Raw genomic sequence first — 14,372 nt, forward strand, 5'->3', positions numbered from 1 at the left:
ACTACATCTGCACGGTCCAATTTATTACCTTTAATTAGCCTCAGCTTCAGCCTGTTGTCCAGCTTTACTCATTCCACCAAGTATTTCTTTCAGGGCTTTTCCCTAGATATATTAACTTGCTTTTGTCAAAGCAAAAGCAATTTAGTTGCTTTTTTTCATTATTTCTAATTCCTCCAGAGAATTATTTTGGTATCTGCAACTCCTCCTAGCTCAGTACCGTCTGCAGAGCTAGCGAGCACGCTGCTCGTTCTGTCCTGGAGATCATTAATGAAACATGAAACAAGACCAACCGAACGCACGTCCCCGCGGTACCTCTCTATCCACACAACCCGATACGCTGCTCTTTATCACCACCCTTTGCTGTATTCCTTCAGCCTGTTTTCAGGCCGCTTGACAGCATTCACATCCGAAGCAATTTGAATTAATCTGAGGGTAAGATTTCATGAGATGCTATTTCAAGTGCTTTACTAAATTCCAAATCCATTAGAACTTCTAATTTCCCTCCCTCGGCTAATTAGCGTGCATGTGTGTACATACTAGCTGTGTTTGTTTGGCAAAACCTCTGTACGCCCATGTTATTTCTTGCCCATATGGTTTAACCGCAGGCACTGGGGACTTGGTTAAGTGTTTTTTTTTGTGTTGAAGTATCTGCATTTTGTTAAAAAATTCAACTTTTGTTTTTTTTCTAGAAACGATTAATTTTTCCGTAGCAAAGTGAATTAAAAACTTTTGTCACACATATAAAAGCATTCCTCAGCAGTATAAAGTAATTTTTGCGTTGGCACTACTCTCAGGTCCTGCGGAATGCAATCAGCCTCATGTTGAAATGTCCAGCCTCGTATGGAAATGTGGACCGAGGTATGCTGCTGTGCCAAAACGCATTCATTGCTCGCATCAAGATACCCATAGACATCAAATAACGCATCAAAAATAAACAGCCTTATCCAGCAAACGTGATCTGGAGGCCAAATAAGCTATGTTCACCTAAATATCTTTGTCTACTTACAACAGACAATGTTCTTTACAGGGTTACAACCTGCCAGGTCATGTCTAGCTGAAAGTTACCTTATTCTGCCTTTCCACCACTAAAATAAAAATTATTTAGGAACTCTTGACTTCATTTCCAATGCTCAGGAAGAAAGCAACCTTCTTATCTCTCTCTCTCTCTCTCTCTCTCTCTCTCTCTTTCTTTCTTTCTTAACACCAGACAAATGACTTCCAAATTTTCAGGAACAGTTGCTGGTTTTAATGATATATTGCAGATCCTTGTCAATATCTCTGCTGCTTCACACTTTTATTTCCTTAGGAACACTCGGATGAGTACCATCTGGTCCTGGTGATTTACTGCACTCGAGTTGCTGAAGTTGCTCCGTAACTTCCTCCTAAGAGACATCAATTTTTGTTATAAGGCCACACTCTGATTTCCTGTGAAAAGTGTCCTTGGAACAGGAATTTCCCCATCATCCTCTGTGGGGAAGGTGGACACAGAAAATTAATTTAACTTTTCTGCTGTTCTGCTCTTTCAGAAGGGGCCAGAGTCACTGCTGGGTGGCCTACGGGAGCTGGGGACTTAAAAGGGGATGTTTGTTTTATTTTAATAGAGATATTTTTTCTACACCGTCTACAGAGATGTGTATATATATCTTTCCTTTAATTTCCCTGTTATAACTGACCTTTTGTTATAACTGATCTGATCGTGTCCTTAGATTTTTTGAAGGAGGAGCTTTGTCTTAAAAAAGTCACACACTTGGTATTTCTGGTGCAAGTGTGCCTGGGACCCCACTGGCGTTTCCATAGTTTAACAACCATGCTTCCAATTTGGAAAAAAATGTTTTTTCCTCTCTTGCTGTGTGAAAAACCACAGAAACAATGCGAAAGCAGACCACATGCAAAATACTGAAACGGCCTGTACACAATGTACAGTCAAATATGCACAGGGCCTGATCCAAAGCTCAGGAAAATCAATGGGAAGTCACCCACTGACGCCGATGCAATTTGGACCAAGCCCAAAGTAAGCTCACCAAAAAGCAGAGCGAGTTTTTTTGTCTCATCTCTCAGCTACAGTAATCATAGGTGTTGTTTGCAACAGTAGTAGGTAACAAATTTTCCAGTCGAAGTGTGATTTTTCAGTTGACAGTGTCCCTTTAAGCTTATGCACTTCTTCACAGAACTACGCCAGATTTACTCTCCCCTTTCTACTTTTTCCTTGCTCAGAGGTATATGTACCATCTGTGCATCTAATATGGTGTTCTTAAATAGCCTCCAGAGTGATTCAATGCTTCTTTTTCCTTCTTTAAAACTTTCTCTTGGTTAACCCTTTTCCTCATTATTTCAGGGCCTTCTCCTTCAGAGTTCCTCTTCCTTCCTTTCCTCAGGGTGAAGTTACCGTACGGTGGTACTGAAGCTAGGAGTGTACTCACCTTGGACAAAAACTCAGTAAGCTGAACAAAACTCAGTAAGAGTTGCATTACCAAAACACTGATACTTGTACATTGCTCCTACAAATGGAGACATAAAAATCAACCAACTGACAACAGCCAGTTGAAGCTGACCATTCCCACTAAGCCATGAAATTATTCAAACCCATCTCCTCATAACATCTAAATGTCATTTTTCTTTTTAAATCCCTAGATTAATCTTTTAATACTTATATTGTCAGACTTATCACTGGAAGCTTTCAAAATCAGGCTGGACGGGGCTTTGAGCAACCTGATCTGGTGAGAGATGTCCCTGCCCATGGCAGAGGGGACCGACTGGATGGGCTTTAAGGTCCCTTCCCACCCAAATGTTTGATGGTACGTAGTTCCAGGAGCTCTCATCCACCTGGTTTGGTAGTGCTGTGCAGCACAACTATGAAAGCGTGGAGGCTAAATTGAAAATTATAAGGTTAATTGAGGCCGAGTTGTTGTTTGATTCATAACTTTATGGGTTTCACGTTTGACTTGGCAGTCTGAATTTCAGGGTAGGGAAGGGCCGCAGGCGCATGGGACACACAGCAGCTGTATCTGTGTGCTACGGGGAAAAGTCCTGTATTTGGCCACTGCTAACGGGGGGAGCTGAGCCCCTCGATGGTCCCATGCTCTCCCAAGGGAAGCCGCACGGGGCTGTTACGCTACACCAAAGTTCCTTCCTCATGCAAAGCCCAGCTAAGAGCCAGAGGGCCTCTCTGCTCTGCTTTCCAAGCCAACGGGTGGAGATGGAGCACGTCCCCACATCCCCACATCCCCACCTGCCCAGGACACTCCAAAACCTGGCCACCACCCGAGCAGCTCCACCAGCACCGCCGACCCAAGCACCCCTATGTGCAATGAAGGCAGAGCCTGGCCACCGGCTCCTTAGGCAGGAGATGAAATAAACCAAAACCATCTGAAGCCGCATAGAGGCACAAAACCCTCCCACCCCCAAAACCAGCAGATACTTTATGACTGCTTCTAAAAATTATTAAACAGATGAGTACATTTACTCGAGCTACAAAATTGCATCCAGGCTGGCAACTTGCAACATATGTTTACTTTCAGCCCAATTTAAATTCAAATGGGTGAGTTATAAATGCTTGGGTTTTTGACAGAGAGCAGCCTGTAATTGCACTTAGCTGGCCAGCAAACAGTCTTTTACTATTGCAGAAATGATTTTCTACAGGAAAGATATTTGACATTTTCAGACTTCTGCCCTACAAAAACCACCTAGCTCCTCCAGCGAGTTTAACACTTGCACATCAAGCACTACTTGATATACGGCAAGAAGCTGACTTTAACTAACAATTCCCGGTAGTAGATTTTCTGTTTTTCTGTTCTTCCGGCAGCTTCTAAATCATAGCCATTTGGCCTCTCCTAGCCTCGTGGAGATTCATGAGGCCAGATTCAAGGTTAACATGTGTACGGGCTTCTTCCATCTTCCCATAAACCAGTAAGTGTTTGCAAACAAAGCTAAAGGGATGAAACTTTCCTACCTAGAAGGGGACAAAAGACATGCAGTGTGATTTATTCCTTTGGTCTGACACTGTTTCATCCTTGAATTTGACCCAAGATTTCTGTGCGTGATGGAGAGGGAAGTCACCGCTTCAGAAGAGCAAGAGAGTAACTACATACAGACCAGCAGCTTACAACACGTCACCATTCCCCTGGACTGCCACCTCACCTGCACAAATTACTCAGCCACTAACTAATGCTGGAGAGAATTGCAACAGCGACAGGTGCTCCTAAGAAAGGACCAGAAATAACAGAATTGCACCTAGTTAAACTGTGTGGTTAATTGTAATACTCCAAGCATCTTTTCGGGAGTGTGATCAACGGGGTGTCATTCACAACAGCGTTCCTAATCCAAACATATTTTTGGAAAACCATATTTGCTTAATTTTGCTTTTTAAATAAAAATATATAGAGAGTGAAAAAATACTCAAGCTACTTTTTCAATATTTCCCTAAGTTAATGAGCTGACTGGGAAGTGAACAGATGCATTAAGCCAATAATTTATTCAAATGTCATGATATTTTTGAACAAACACATTATTTAACATGCATTTCATTATTTGCCCAGCTCTTATTAGTATTAATGATTGATGTGTTCATCAGCAAAAGGGAAAAGTGGCATCAAATATAATCTGTGCAAATTAGATTCACTTTGGAGATCTACCCTAAGTTTTCATCAGAATAAGCACCGTTTTCGATGCTCATTCTGTACGGATCGTGTGGAAACAAAGCTGGAAGGTGCAGAAATTTATATGGGGTCAAGGCAGCTTGGGCTAATCTAACGCAACGTGGACTGGAGTGCAGGGGAGAGTGGTATTTTATTGCATGACTGTCTAGCTCACGTACATCGGAGCCAAAGGGATTCAGAGGTAAAGTAAGAACCCAAGTGTATTGTATCCGCTCATTTTCTGAATGCATCATTGTTATGCATCTGAACTCTTTAATCAAAAATCCCCTGGTGATATAAAAATGTTCTGGACACAAATCATGAAGCCTACCTTGCCAAACTTTTTAACAAAGCAAAATGTCTGTTTTTCCCCTAGCATCTCTCTTTCCCTTCCAAAAATTCATCTAAGTGATTTAGGACTTCAGTAAAACACTTTAGTAATCTCCAGAAAAATAGCTACCAGCAATCTTTCTTCCTCAGTCACTCTGAGGACGTATCTGGTAGAGAGAAACTCCTTTCACGTCTCCAGTATCAATGTGCCACAACATCTCCCTATTTAAACCCACGCCATTAGTCTAAACTGCGTACACCCAGTGCACGAAAACCTTAAAAGCATTTCTAGTCAAGTCCTAACGCAATTAGTGGTATTTTGTTGTAACATCTGCACATAAACAGAGCCTGCTTCTGGCACCAAGGAGAGATGCAATCGCTGGAGCTGTCCAGAACTGATGCGAGGACACCTCGCGTAAGCTGGTCGATTCATTCGAATCAAACGCCTGCTGTCCAAGAGGCAGCAGATTCTCGGGTCCTAATTAGCACATTCATCTCGATACAGCCCAAGTAGCCAGCATGCGACACGACTGATGTAATGTGACATGGTGGTTAAAATTAAAAGTGAACACGCCTTTTAATTGTATTGGATACCTGCTAGCAATTCAGACAATGGGAATTTGATTCAAATTTATAGTATTAAATGGCAGCAGATGGACAGTAAAATGTCCATCGAGTTTGCAAACTGACAAGCATGCTGGTTTGCCAGATCCCTTCATTAAGGCATTGGTGGCATCAGTCAGGTGCTGATGCATTTCATCGTTAGCAGTGTTAATACATTTCGCTTTGGTGTGGGTGAGCAGTGAGATACGCTGACTGATGTTCTCTGCAGGTTAATTTGGAACTTCCTCGCCTCTTCGAACCATGGAAAAACCTTTCTCTGGTTTAGGGAAGGAATTTTACGAGCCTTCTGGTTTCAGTATCCAGTAAGCAAAAAGGCCAGCTGATAACAGCTGGAGAATGCTGCACGCTTTTCCTTCTGACTAACGCCACCCATCTCTTTCACGGCTCGGGATTTGCTGTTTATCTCAGTGTCTGCTCCAGATTTTTGGGTCGCCGTCTGTGGCCTTCTACCCTTCGCATACTTTAACAACACCCTCTGAGGGAGGATGTTTTCCTTCCCCCCCTTTCCCAGACAGTTCCTCAAAGAAGTTTGCAACCGTGCCCCACGCTTAAACTATTCCCTCTGCAGACTCAGCGTCTCATCTGCATTCACTCATCAGCGTTCATTTGTATCTTAACATAGCAATCACAGCTATGGAGATGCTTGTCATCCTTTTCCCCTTCCACCTTCAAGCCTGAGCAAGAAACCTTATTAATTGGCTTCTGTGGCAGATATGCATATTCGCACCTGCATGCGTGCACATCCAGACACGAGCACACGTAAAGCCACGCGCATACATCCTACGTAAACCCACATCAGAACGAGCAACTTTGTCAACTCTTCATTACATTTCCTTCCTCTGCTGCTCTGTAAAACCAAAAGATACTTGCATGCAAACCAGGTAGGACACCCGCTCTGCACTGACCTTTCTGAACACCTAATTAATGCAAGTTAAATCTCCAGGAGAAATGGGTTTTCTATTCAGGGCCCCATGTGTTTCAAAGCTTATTATGGAAAAGGAGTCTAAAGGAAGATGTAACAGCTAAGCTTTTCTTTTTTTTTTTTCGTCAGGGGCATTATTCGAATCAAGTTGCTTTAAGCGATTTTCAAAATTTTCGTGAATGATCATCATTTTACAAATTAAATTTTGCAGGTGCCTAAGAAAGAGACGAGAGTAACATTTTTTGCCATTCCTCACTGACATAGCAGGGAGATTGTTAAATATTTCTTATTCGCTGTTAGCCTGCATAATTAAGCTTGAAATCAAGAGAACTTTCTCTGACAATCCTCAGTATTAATTTCGGGGAATGATAGCTTCTGTTTACTCCCAGTTTTTAGTATGTGTTTGTATATTCATATCCATACTAATCACATGTTGTTATATATTAATTAACCAAAAACTTATTCAGGCAAGAGTACTAAGGCTTTACGATGCTGTGTGCAGTTTATTGTCTTGAAATATAAATTGAAAACATAAGGAACAGAGGACTAAAGAAACGCCTGTGACTCCCTGCGGCCCCATTTGGTTGCTCACCTTCACCCTTGCCACACCGATGGGACAGGAGAGCGTAAAGCACACCCTGCCCGGGGTTTCATTCCACCCCTGCAATGGGAACAGTTCTTGCCACTTCGGGCAAAGCCAGACGCTGCCTCGGCGGATGGTCTGCAGGAAGGACACCTTTGCCAAGCCTGCATCCAAGCCTGCTCGGCGGGCAGGGGAGGCAGCTTCTCCCCTGCTCGCTGCCAACCCACGCTGGGTGCCACGAATCCCTGTCCCATACAGGGGGAACGGACCCCTCACCATTTATGTTTTCGTGCTGCTCAATAGCGATTTGCTTTCCCTCTTTGATTTACGCCTTTCTGTTTGTTTGTATAAATGAAACTTGATTGCGCTGTAAGCACAAACATTTGTCACCTTTTTTTCCTGATGGCAAGGCAGTGCAAAGCAGGGACAAGGTCAAATACGAAATACTGGCTGACAACCCCACAGCCACTTCTTCTCCGAGATCTTAGTCAAATCAAGTAAATTATTCTTTATTGTACCTGTGAACAGAGCCTATAACCTCTACGAATTCAGTCCTTGTGCTAGGTTTGGCCATTTGGTCATAATAAATTTGTTTTCTGACCCATTGATTCAATAAACTTAATTTCAAAATTAATCTTTTCAGGCTTCAAACTCACTGGATCCAATTATGAATCCAATAGTTCCCTTTAAATTTAATACTCTGAAACTTGGTGGTCTAATGCTTTTTGCCCTTATGTGCCTCTTTGGTGCTTAACTTTATATTAGTTGGCCTATAAACCTAAATCTCTTAGGAAGAGAGCGTCAGAACAGCTCCCAGTCTTAAATCTGTTCTATTACAAACATCGGTATGAAATGCTCCCTCTCCCGCAACTCTTTCTTTTAATTGGTATTATTATGCACAACAGGTTATCATTATGCACTAGTTCAGTATCTATATTTGACTATGCATACCAGAGCAAACAGAAATAAGAATTTAGATTTTGATTATTCTTACTGGGGGGGGGGGGAAGGTGGTACTTGGAAGTTTCTTCTAAATCAGATATAGTCTAAACAATTCACTCTCTGCCTAAAGGGGTAAGAAAAATCAATTTTTTCTTCATTTATTTCTAGTAATTTAGATAAAATTACAGTCTGTGGGGAGAGCCATTATAATTGCAAAATATATATATTTCCCTTCTTGCGAGGCACGGTTGCTAATACGGCTAATTTTAAATGGTCATGGCTGCAGGATACTCGGGGTAAAATTTGCATTTCTTACGAGAAAAGCAACTTCCGATTGTGCAAGTCTTTCTCCTTAGAAGCTCTCAGACTGGGCCACGAAGCTCCCCATCAGCCCCGACTACGCACCCAGACGGTGCCTGGAGCTCGAGTGGCACGGAGGGACAAATGCACACCTCCCAGCTGGGAATCCCTGGGGGTACATACTTGCCCTGCCTATGGGAGAGGATTTTGTTATTAAGGTGGCGACAAAAATCCTAATTCTGAGCACAGCGATTGGCATTCAGGGGTGTGGAATTTGCAGCGTTACTTAGTGGCGTTTCAGGACATCAGCAACGACTTAATTTTTACTGTTTAAACAGCCCGATTGTTTTAAGCAAGTGCTTATTGCAGCACTTCTCATCTGAGGGAGAAAGGGAAGACTGCTCAGCATGATCCATTAGGAAATTCAAGCCTTAAACCAAGTGACCACAAAGTCCTATCGGCTCCCTGAAACGCAGCAGCTGTACATATTTAATGTAATACAACCCTATATTGTTGCAGAGGTCCGCTGTTTAAAACACACATAAGGCAGGTGAAACGTGACTATTTTACTCCTCTGTTTGAAAAATGAGAAAGTGTGGAGCAGGGTAACTTCTCAAATACATAAATAAGCATTAGGCCCATGGAGAAGACAGGTACGCTGCTGCACCAGTACTAACAGATTAAAGGTCAGCGGTTAAATCTGAAACTATCGCAGCCTTGTTCCTTCGATCCTGTTCCTCAACACTCTGCTCTATTACTAACAGGTGAAGTGCAAAATAAGAAGCACGAAGGTCTGCTGAATCCTCCCATACCTGTCCTAATTTAATGACTGCATTTCCTAAATATTCTGTCCTCTGATCATTTAATGCCACAAATACACATGCAATGGGCAGCTCCAGGTTTCCCCAGCTGGGTTGGATTCTGTGCAATTACCAGTCCCACAGGTGCAAAGAGGGAGAAAACTTGACTCACTGCCTTATTTTGAAGCAGAGACAACAAAGCAACCAACGTTATCGACTTTATGTTATCTTGCCATGTTTCGCCAAGTCCTCTTCTATAACATTTTCTTAAATTGTGACCTCTTCAGTGAAGGATAGGGCATTTCACTGGGATATAGTTTTATATTAGAAGATTAGGAACATCTATTTTTATTTAGCTACATACTAAATAATAAATGGTACAGAGAGTTTTCTGGATGAAAAGATGAGGAAAATATTCAGAACTGTTTAGCTTCCAGAAGTTAATAGAGGTATAGAAAAAAGGGGGAAATAAGATGATCTGAGTCATCCTTTCTCATAATACAAGGGCAAGGTGACATCCAACAAAGCACATGGGTAATAAATTCTAAGTTAGGTAAAAGGGAACTTTTTCATGTTACCTGACTGATTGAATTCATGGCCATAAACTATTACTGAATCGTACTACTCATGGGTTAGTAAAACACTGAAGTATGCCTATGCATTATGTTAACATTGACTTATTTTTAATTAGCAGGGGATCTAAACCTTCCATATCAGGATCTAAGCTATAGATTAAAGAGCATCCACCATCAGCTGGACGTACTTTCTCAAGGTTTCCTGAGTTATCTAGTGCTTATTGCCGCTGGATATACGGGACCACCTAAGTAGGATCACTGGCAACGCCTCCACTCTTAGGATCTATTTTACTCAAGCCAATTTGTGACTGAAAGTCATGGGCACGTCATCTGACTGTGATCTGGATCCTGTTATCCCAGTGTCTGTCACACCGCAAGAGACATTGAAGAGCATGCACATAAGTGTGCAAGCGTGCACATACACACACAGTACATGGGAACTCCTCCTGAAGTGAGGAGCATCCTAGGGGCGTGTACTTCCCTCCTCTGCACTTCTAGACAGAAGATGTAAACACCACTCCTGGCAGAGGACTCCACATGACTCTGACTTGCCTGTCTGCTCCAGTAGACGTTATGAGCTTGATTCTCCAAGACTGCCACTGAAATTCCACTCTGCTGATCTTTGCAACCTAATTCTTCAGGCACTTTTTTTTTTTTTTTTTTTTTTTTTTGGCAGGAGGATGTGACCCAAATTTACGAAGGAGGGTAATTTGCTATAACAGTGCATCTTGAATCTAGGATCTACATGTGTGTATTTGTTATCAGCACATATTTAAAATACCAGACTTGGAGACCTGAATTTTGTTGCAACTTGAAAGGCCTTGAATGTTTTGTAGCATGAGGGAAAACAGTACCATTCAGAAAACCAAGATGTAAAGGGTTTTATGAAGAATAAATATTTCTAAGACAATAAAGGCTATCCAAAGACTCCTCTTGCACTACTAAATACCAGAAGGGCACAGCTACTTTTTTGACAACTAAAAAAAATGCTGGAGTGCTCCTTCATTATTTTTCTTTACATGACATATCGCACATACTGCTGCAGAAAAACAGCTGCTGAAGTGGCCTAGAGGGCATTTTCAGGCACTGTACTTCAGCGATTACAGCAATTTTGTAGGCATTCGATATTAGGATTACATTCTAATTTTAGACAAAGTTAAATTTAAATTGAGTAGGAGGGGTTTTCATGCTACTGTAGATGTTCTAACATCACTTACCCCAAACCAAAAACTGTGTAAGGTCTGAATTTTGCAGCTATGATCACGTATTAGCCACGGTACGCTTTAAAAGAATGCAACTATAGCTCACTAGGCTCGGTGGGAAGATGTCCACTATCACAATGGGACCAAGACTTAGGCCTTAAAAGCATTTACCTGCTGGCCACGATCCCACTGTCATGGAATTTGTGACACAACTTGCGCTACCTGGTAAAGCTGACACAGTCACACGCAGCCACCCTTTGCTCTATTGCATGGTGCCTCCTCTTAGTGGTGTGTGTGCAGCAAGCATCCTGAGACTCTGAGGCCAAATCAGGACTCTTATGTTCTTGTTTATTATTACCTAAACTCACTGACTCTCACAAAACCCAAGCATCAAGCTGAAGGAAACTGAAAGAAACAAGGTTAGTAAAGGGCTGACAGTCCAACAGACAATACAGATGGAAAGTGGAGGGACTGGGTGAAACAGAGAAAACAAAAGAAAAGAGCTTCTGTTAGATGCTAAATGAGACCCAGGCTGGGCCCAATTAAAGCTATGTCTATGCAGGTTACATCTTTCCTTATTTCTCTTACCTTGTTTCTCTTGAAATATGCTCTTCGGCAAGCTGCAAAGCACTTCTCGCTGCAGAAGCATTTCACTTCACTTCCCATACTCAGGGAATAGCGCTTGATTCCAACTTTCTGGCACCAGGCACACATTATTTGTACATTTGACACATCATCTTCTACAACAAAAATATAAGAACAATGTTTACATGAGATGCAAACACCTTCCTCAGACATCTGCACACTTACTCTTAGATACAACCGGCACCGGCTCATCTTATTTCTAACCTCTCCGTGTTTGGGAGTGGAAATGTGCCTGCCTGCGACTTCCAGCTCCTTCCACGGGTGACCTGTGCCAGCCAGGCTTAGCAGACTGGCAGAGCTTCTAGGACGGCTGGAAAAGATTATTAGCTTAAAAACGGTGCATTGCTGAAAAGCTCTGGAAGTCTCGAGAGCTTTTCAGCATGTGTAAGAGTGCACAAGTCTTTATTAAATAAGCAACCAGGAACAGAGGCTTAGTAAGTCCTGCTCTCGTTGCTTACAGGCCACTGCAGTAGGCCCTTCGGGTATTCTGCTTAGCAAGCTGGTGACAAAACACGCCTGGACAGTACTGCACCAAAGCAGGTCTCTAACAAGAGCCCTCTGTTAAATGAGAAGGGAAATGAAGTGCCCCACTCCAGTGCTGTTTCGCAATAATGACAAGTGTGTAAAATGGGAGCTTTCACTGGAATATAGCAGTCACCAAAACCCGGACTTGAGCAAGAAGGGAGATGCAGCACTGGTAAGGCCTGCCAGGCTACTTCCCAGTCTTCATGCTCATCAACCAAATTTTAATTCAGACCCCCTGAGCAAGCTCTTCTCAAATGTGTGTTGTGAATGTGACGTGTATGCCTTCTGAGATGCACAACTGGGCTTATTACTGAAGTCCTAGCGACATCCTTGTGCAGTCGTCATTCTCAGCCAGCTTCACAGACAGGGGCAGGGAATAGTTAAGCCTCCTGGGCAGACGACTGCAGCAAGTCAGCAGGAATCGTTTGACTCAAAACCCAGAGTTCTTCAGTCCCGATGTCCACTCTATTGTACAGCACGACCTTTCGGTTACAGGCAGCAGCCATTGTCTAACTGCTGGGAAAAAAAGTCCCCGAAGACTAATTGTTAAAGCAGTTCCTAGTCCATGAGCTGTGGAGAATTCATGGCTCAGAGAGTCTGTCATGCAGCCATCCCATTTCCCTATAAAGGATTTGTTTTCGAAGCTACACTGTCATCGTTCTGTAAAATTATTGGCAAACTAATTTTTAGCAGAGTGATTTGGCTCCTTTCCCCAGCTGTCATAACTCAGAACTACGTGCCGCATTTTATTCACCTTAACGGAATAAATATTGCCAGTTTAATAACTTTTTTCCTTCCACAAACTGTGTTATGATTTACAGCTACAAATAAAATTGTACAATGTAAAAAAAATGACCTCTTAGTTTTAATCAGACCGTCTACCCTTAAAGCCGTATTTAAGGCTAAGTTGTAACACAGATTTGTCCTTAATGCATTTCATCATTTACTCTTTAGTGGGATTTGTCAATATTATAAATGCTTTAATACACCGAATATCGAGGGAAATCTAACCAATTTGGCCAGGACTCGGGGGGGGGTCACAGTTTGGGGGGGCAGGCATCGCGCAGCATTCCCCCCGTGCCAGCCTCGCTCTGCCTATCCCAGCACAGCACGGCAGCTCTTACCATTTTCATCCTGAGCCATCTGAAGTACCAAGATTTAACAAAGGCGTCCCGATCCGGCTGCTTTTGCACCGTAACCAAGCAATTCCTTACAGGCTGAGCTTGCCCCTTTGAATGCACCGGGACAAGAGGAGAGCCTGCGAGCCGAAGGAGAACAGCCGGCAGCCTCCTGGTTCAGGTAACAGCAACCTGTATTTCCTACTGACAAGAAGTGTTTTGTCTCCAGAAAATAGATCTACCAGTGATACCTTTATAACAGCCTTCATTACTGGTGAGAATAACTGTCATTCATGAAAAAAGAAAATTACAGAGCTGAAAGAGAGTTCACCGTCAAAGCAGGTGCCAGAGCACCTCTTTTTGAAGCAGGCCGGCTTGTCTTGGGCACAGTTTTAAGGAGAAGCAGAGCTCTGCCACTGGGATTTCTCAGGAGTTTTCATGCGTGACTTAAGAGGGGAAAAACCTTAGCTGCCATTCAGCTCCTGCCCATGGTCACACATTGACTGCCTCCCATGGACCATCAGTAAGACCACGCAATCGTCCAGTTTCAATTGCACGGCATCCCAGCAGCAACTGTACACAAGGAAAAGCCACATCACACACGTCTCTGCGTGATGTTATGCAGGATGGTAAGGCTCATCCACCTCCTTCTGCCAAAGGCTTCCTTTCAGACAGACCCCAGCAAGGAGAGGAGGGGTGGGGGATGATGCCTTGCTCAGCATCGCTTAACTTGTGGTCCATGGATGTGGCAGTCAATAAAACAGCACAAAACGGTCCACAAACTACTACCAGCCACTGCCTGCACCTCCAGGAAGAGAGAGCTGGTATCCAGAAGGCATCATCAATATTAATCGAAATTTTCATCGTTTTGAAAGGAGGAAGGGCAAAGTGGAGGGAGTCTGCCTAAATATGAAGAACTTCAATTATTTCTCTCTTCTACTCCCTCCTCCCCAAGGCGTTAAAAAATAGTCACACGCAATATAGTCCCTTTAACTGTAACAGTAATAATAAATGTAGATGCCTCTTCCATTTATAAGACTCAGGAACACTGCTACAAGAGAATTACCTGCACGCTGGGGGGTCACGGCATGCTTTCCCTGGAAGAGCACACTGATATATCACTTTTAAGTCACATCTGCCCTCTCAGGTGTAGGTTTGGCCAACTAAATTTC

The 14,372-nt window shown here is 42.9% G+C and overlaps 1 protein-coding gene across 8 annotated transcripts in view; it reads right to left on the minus strand.

Annotated features, from left to right (window-relative positions):
• SOBP (sine oculis binding protein homolog) overlaps window positions 1-14,372 on the minus strand; it is a 138,138-nt gene that overhangs the window by 103,714 nt on the left and 20,052 nt on the right. For all 8 annotated transcript variants that reach the window (XR_013949214.1, XR_013949215.1, XR_013949216.1 and 5 more), the window contains exon 4: window positions 11,501-11,652. Coding sequence is in view for 2 of the 8 variants with exons in the window: in XM_080586955.1 (XP_080443081.1) it covers window positions 11,501-11,652 (152 nt within the window). In the remaining 6 variants the exon portion in view is untranslated. The remainder of the gene's footprint in view (window positions 1-11,500; window positions 11,653-14,372) is intronic.

This window comes from Anser brachyrhynchus (assembly GCF_964034855.1).
Source record: "Anser brachyrhynchus genome assembly, chromosome: 3".
Classification (NCBI taxonomy): Eukaryota; Metazoa; Chordata; class Aves; order Anseriformes; family Anatidae; genus Anser; species Anser brachyrhynchus.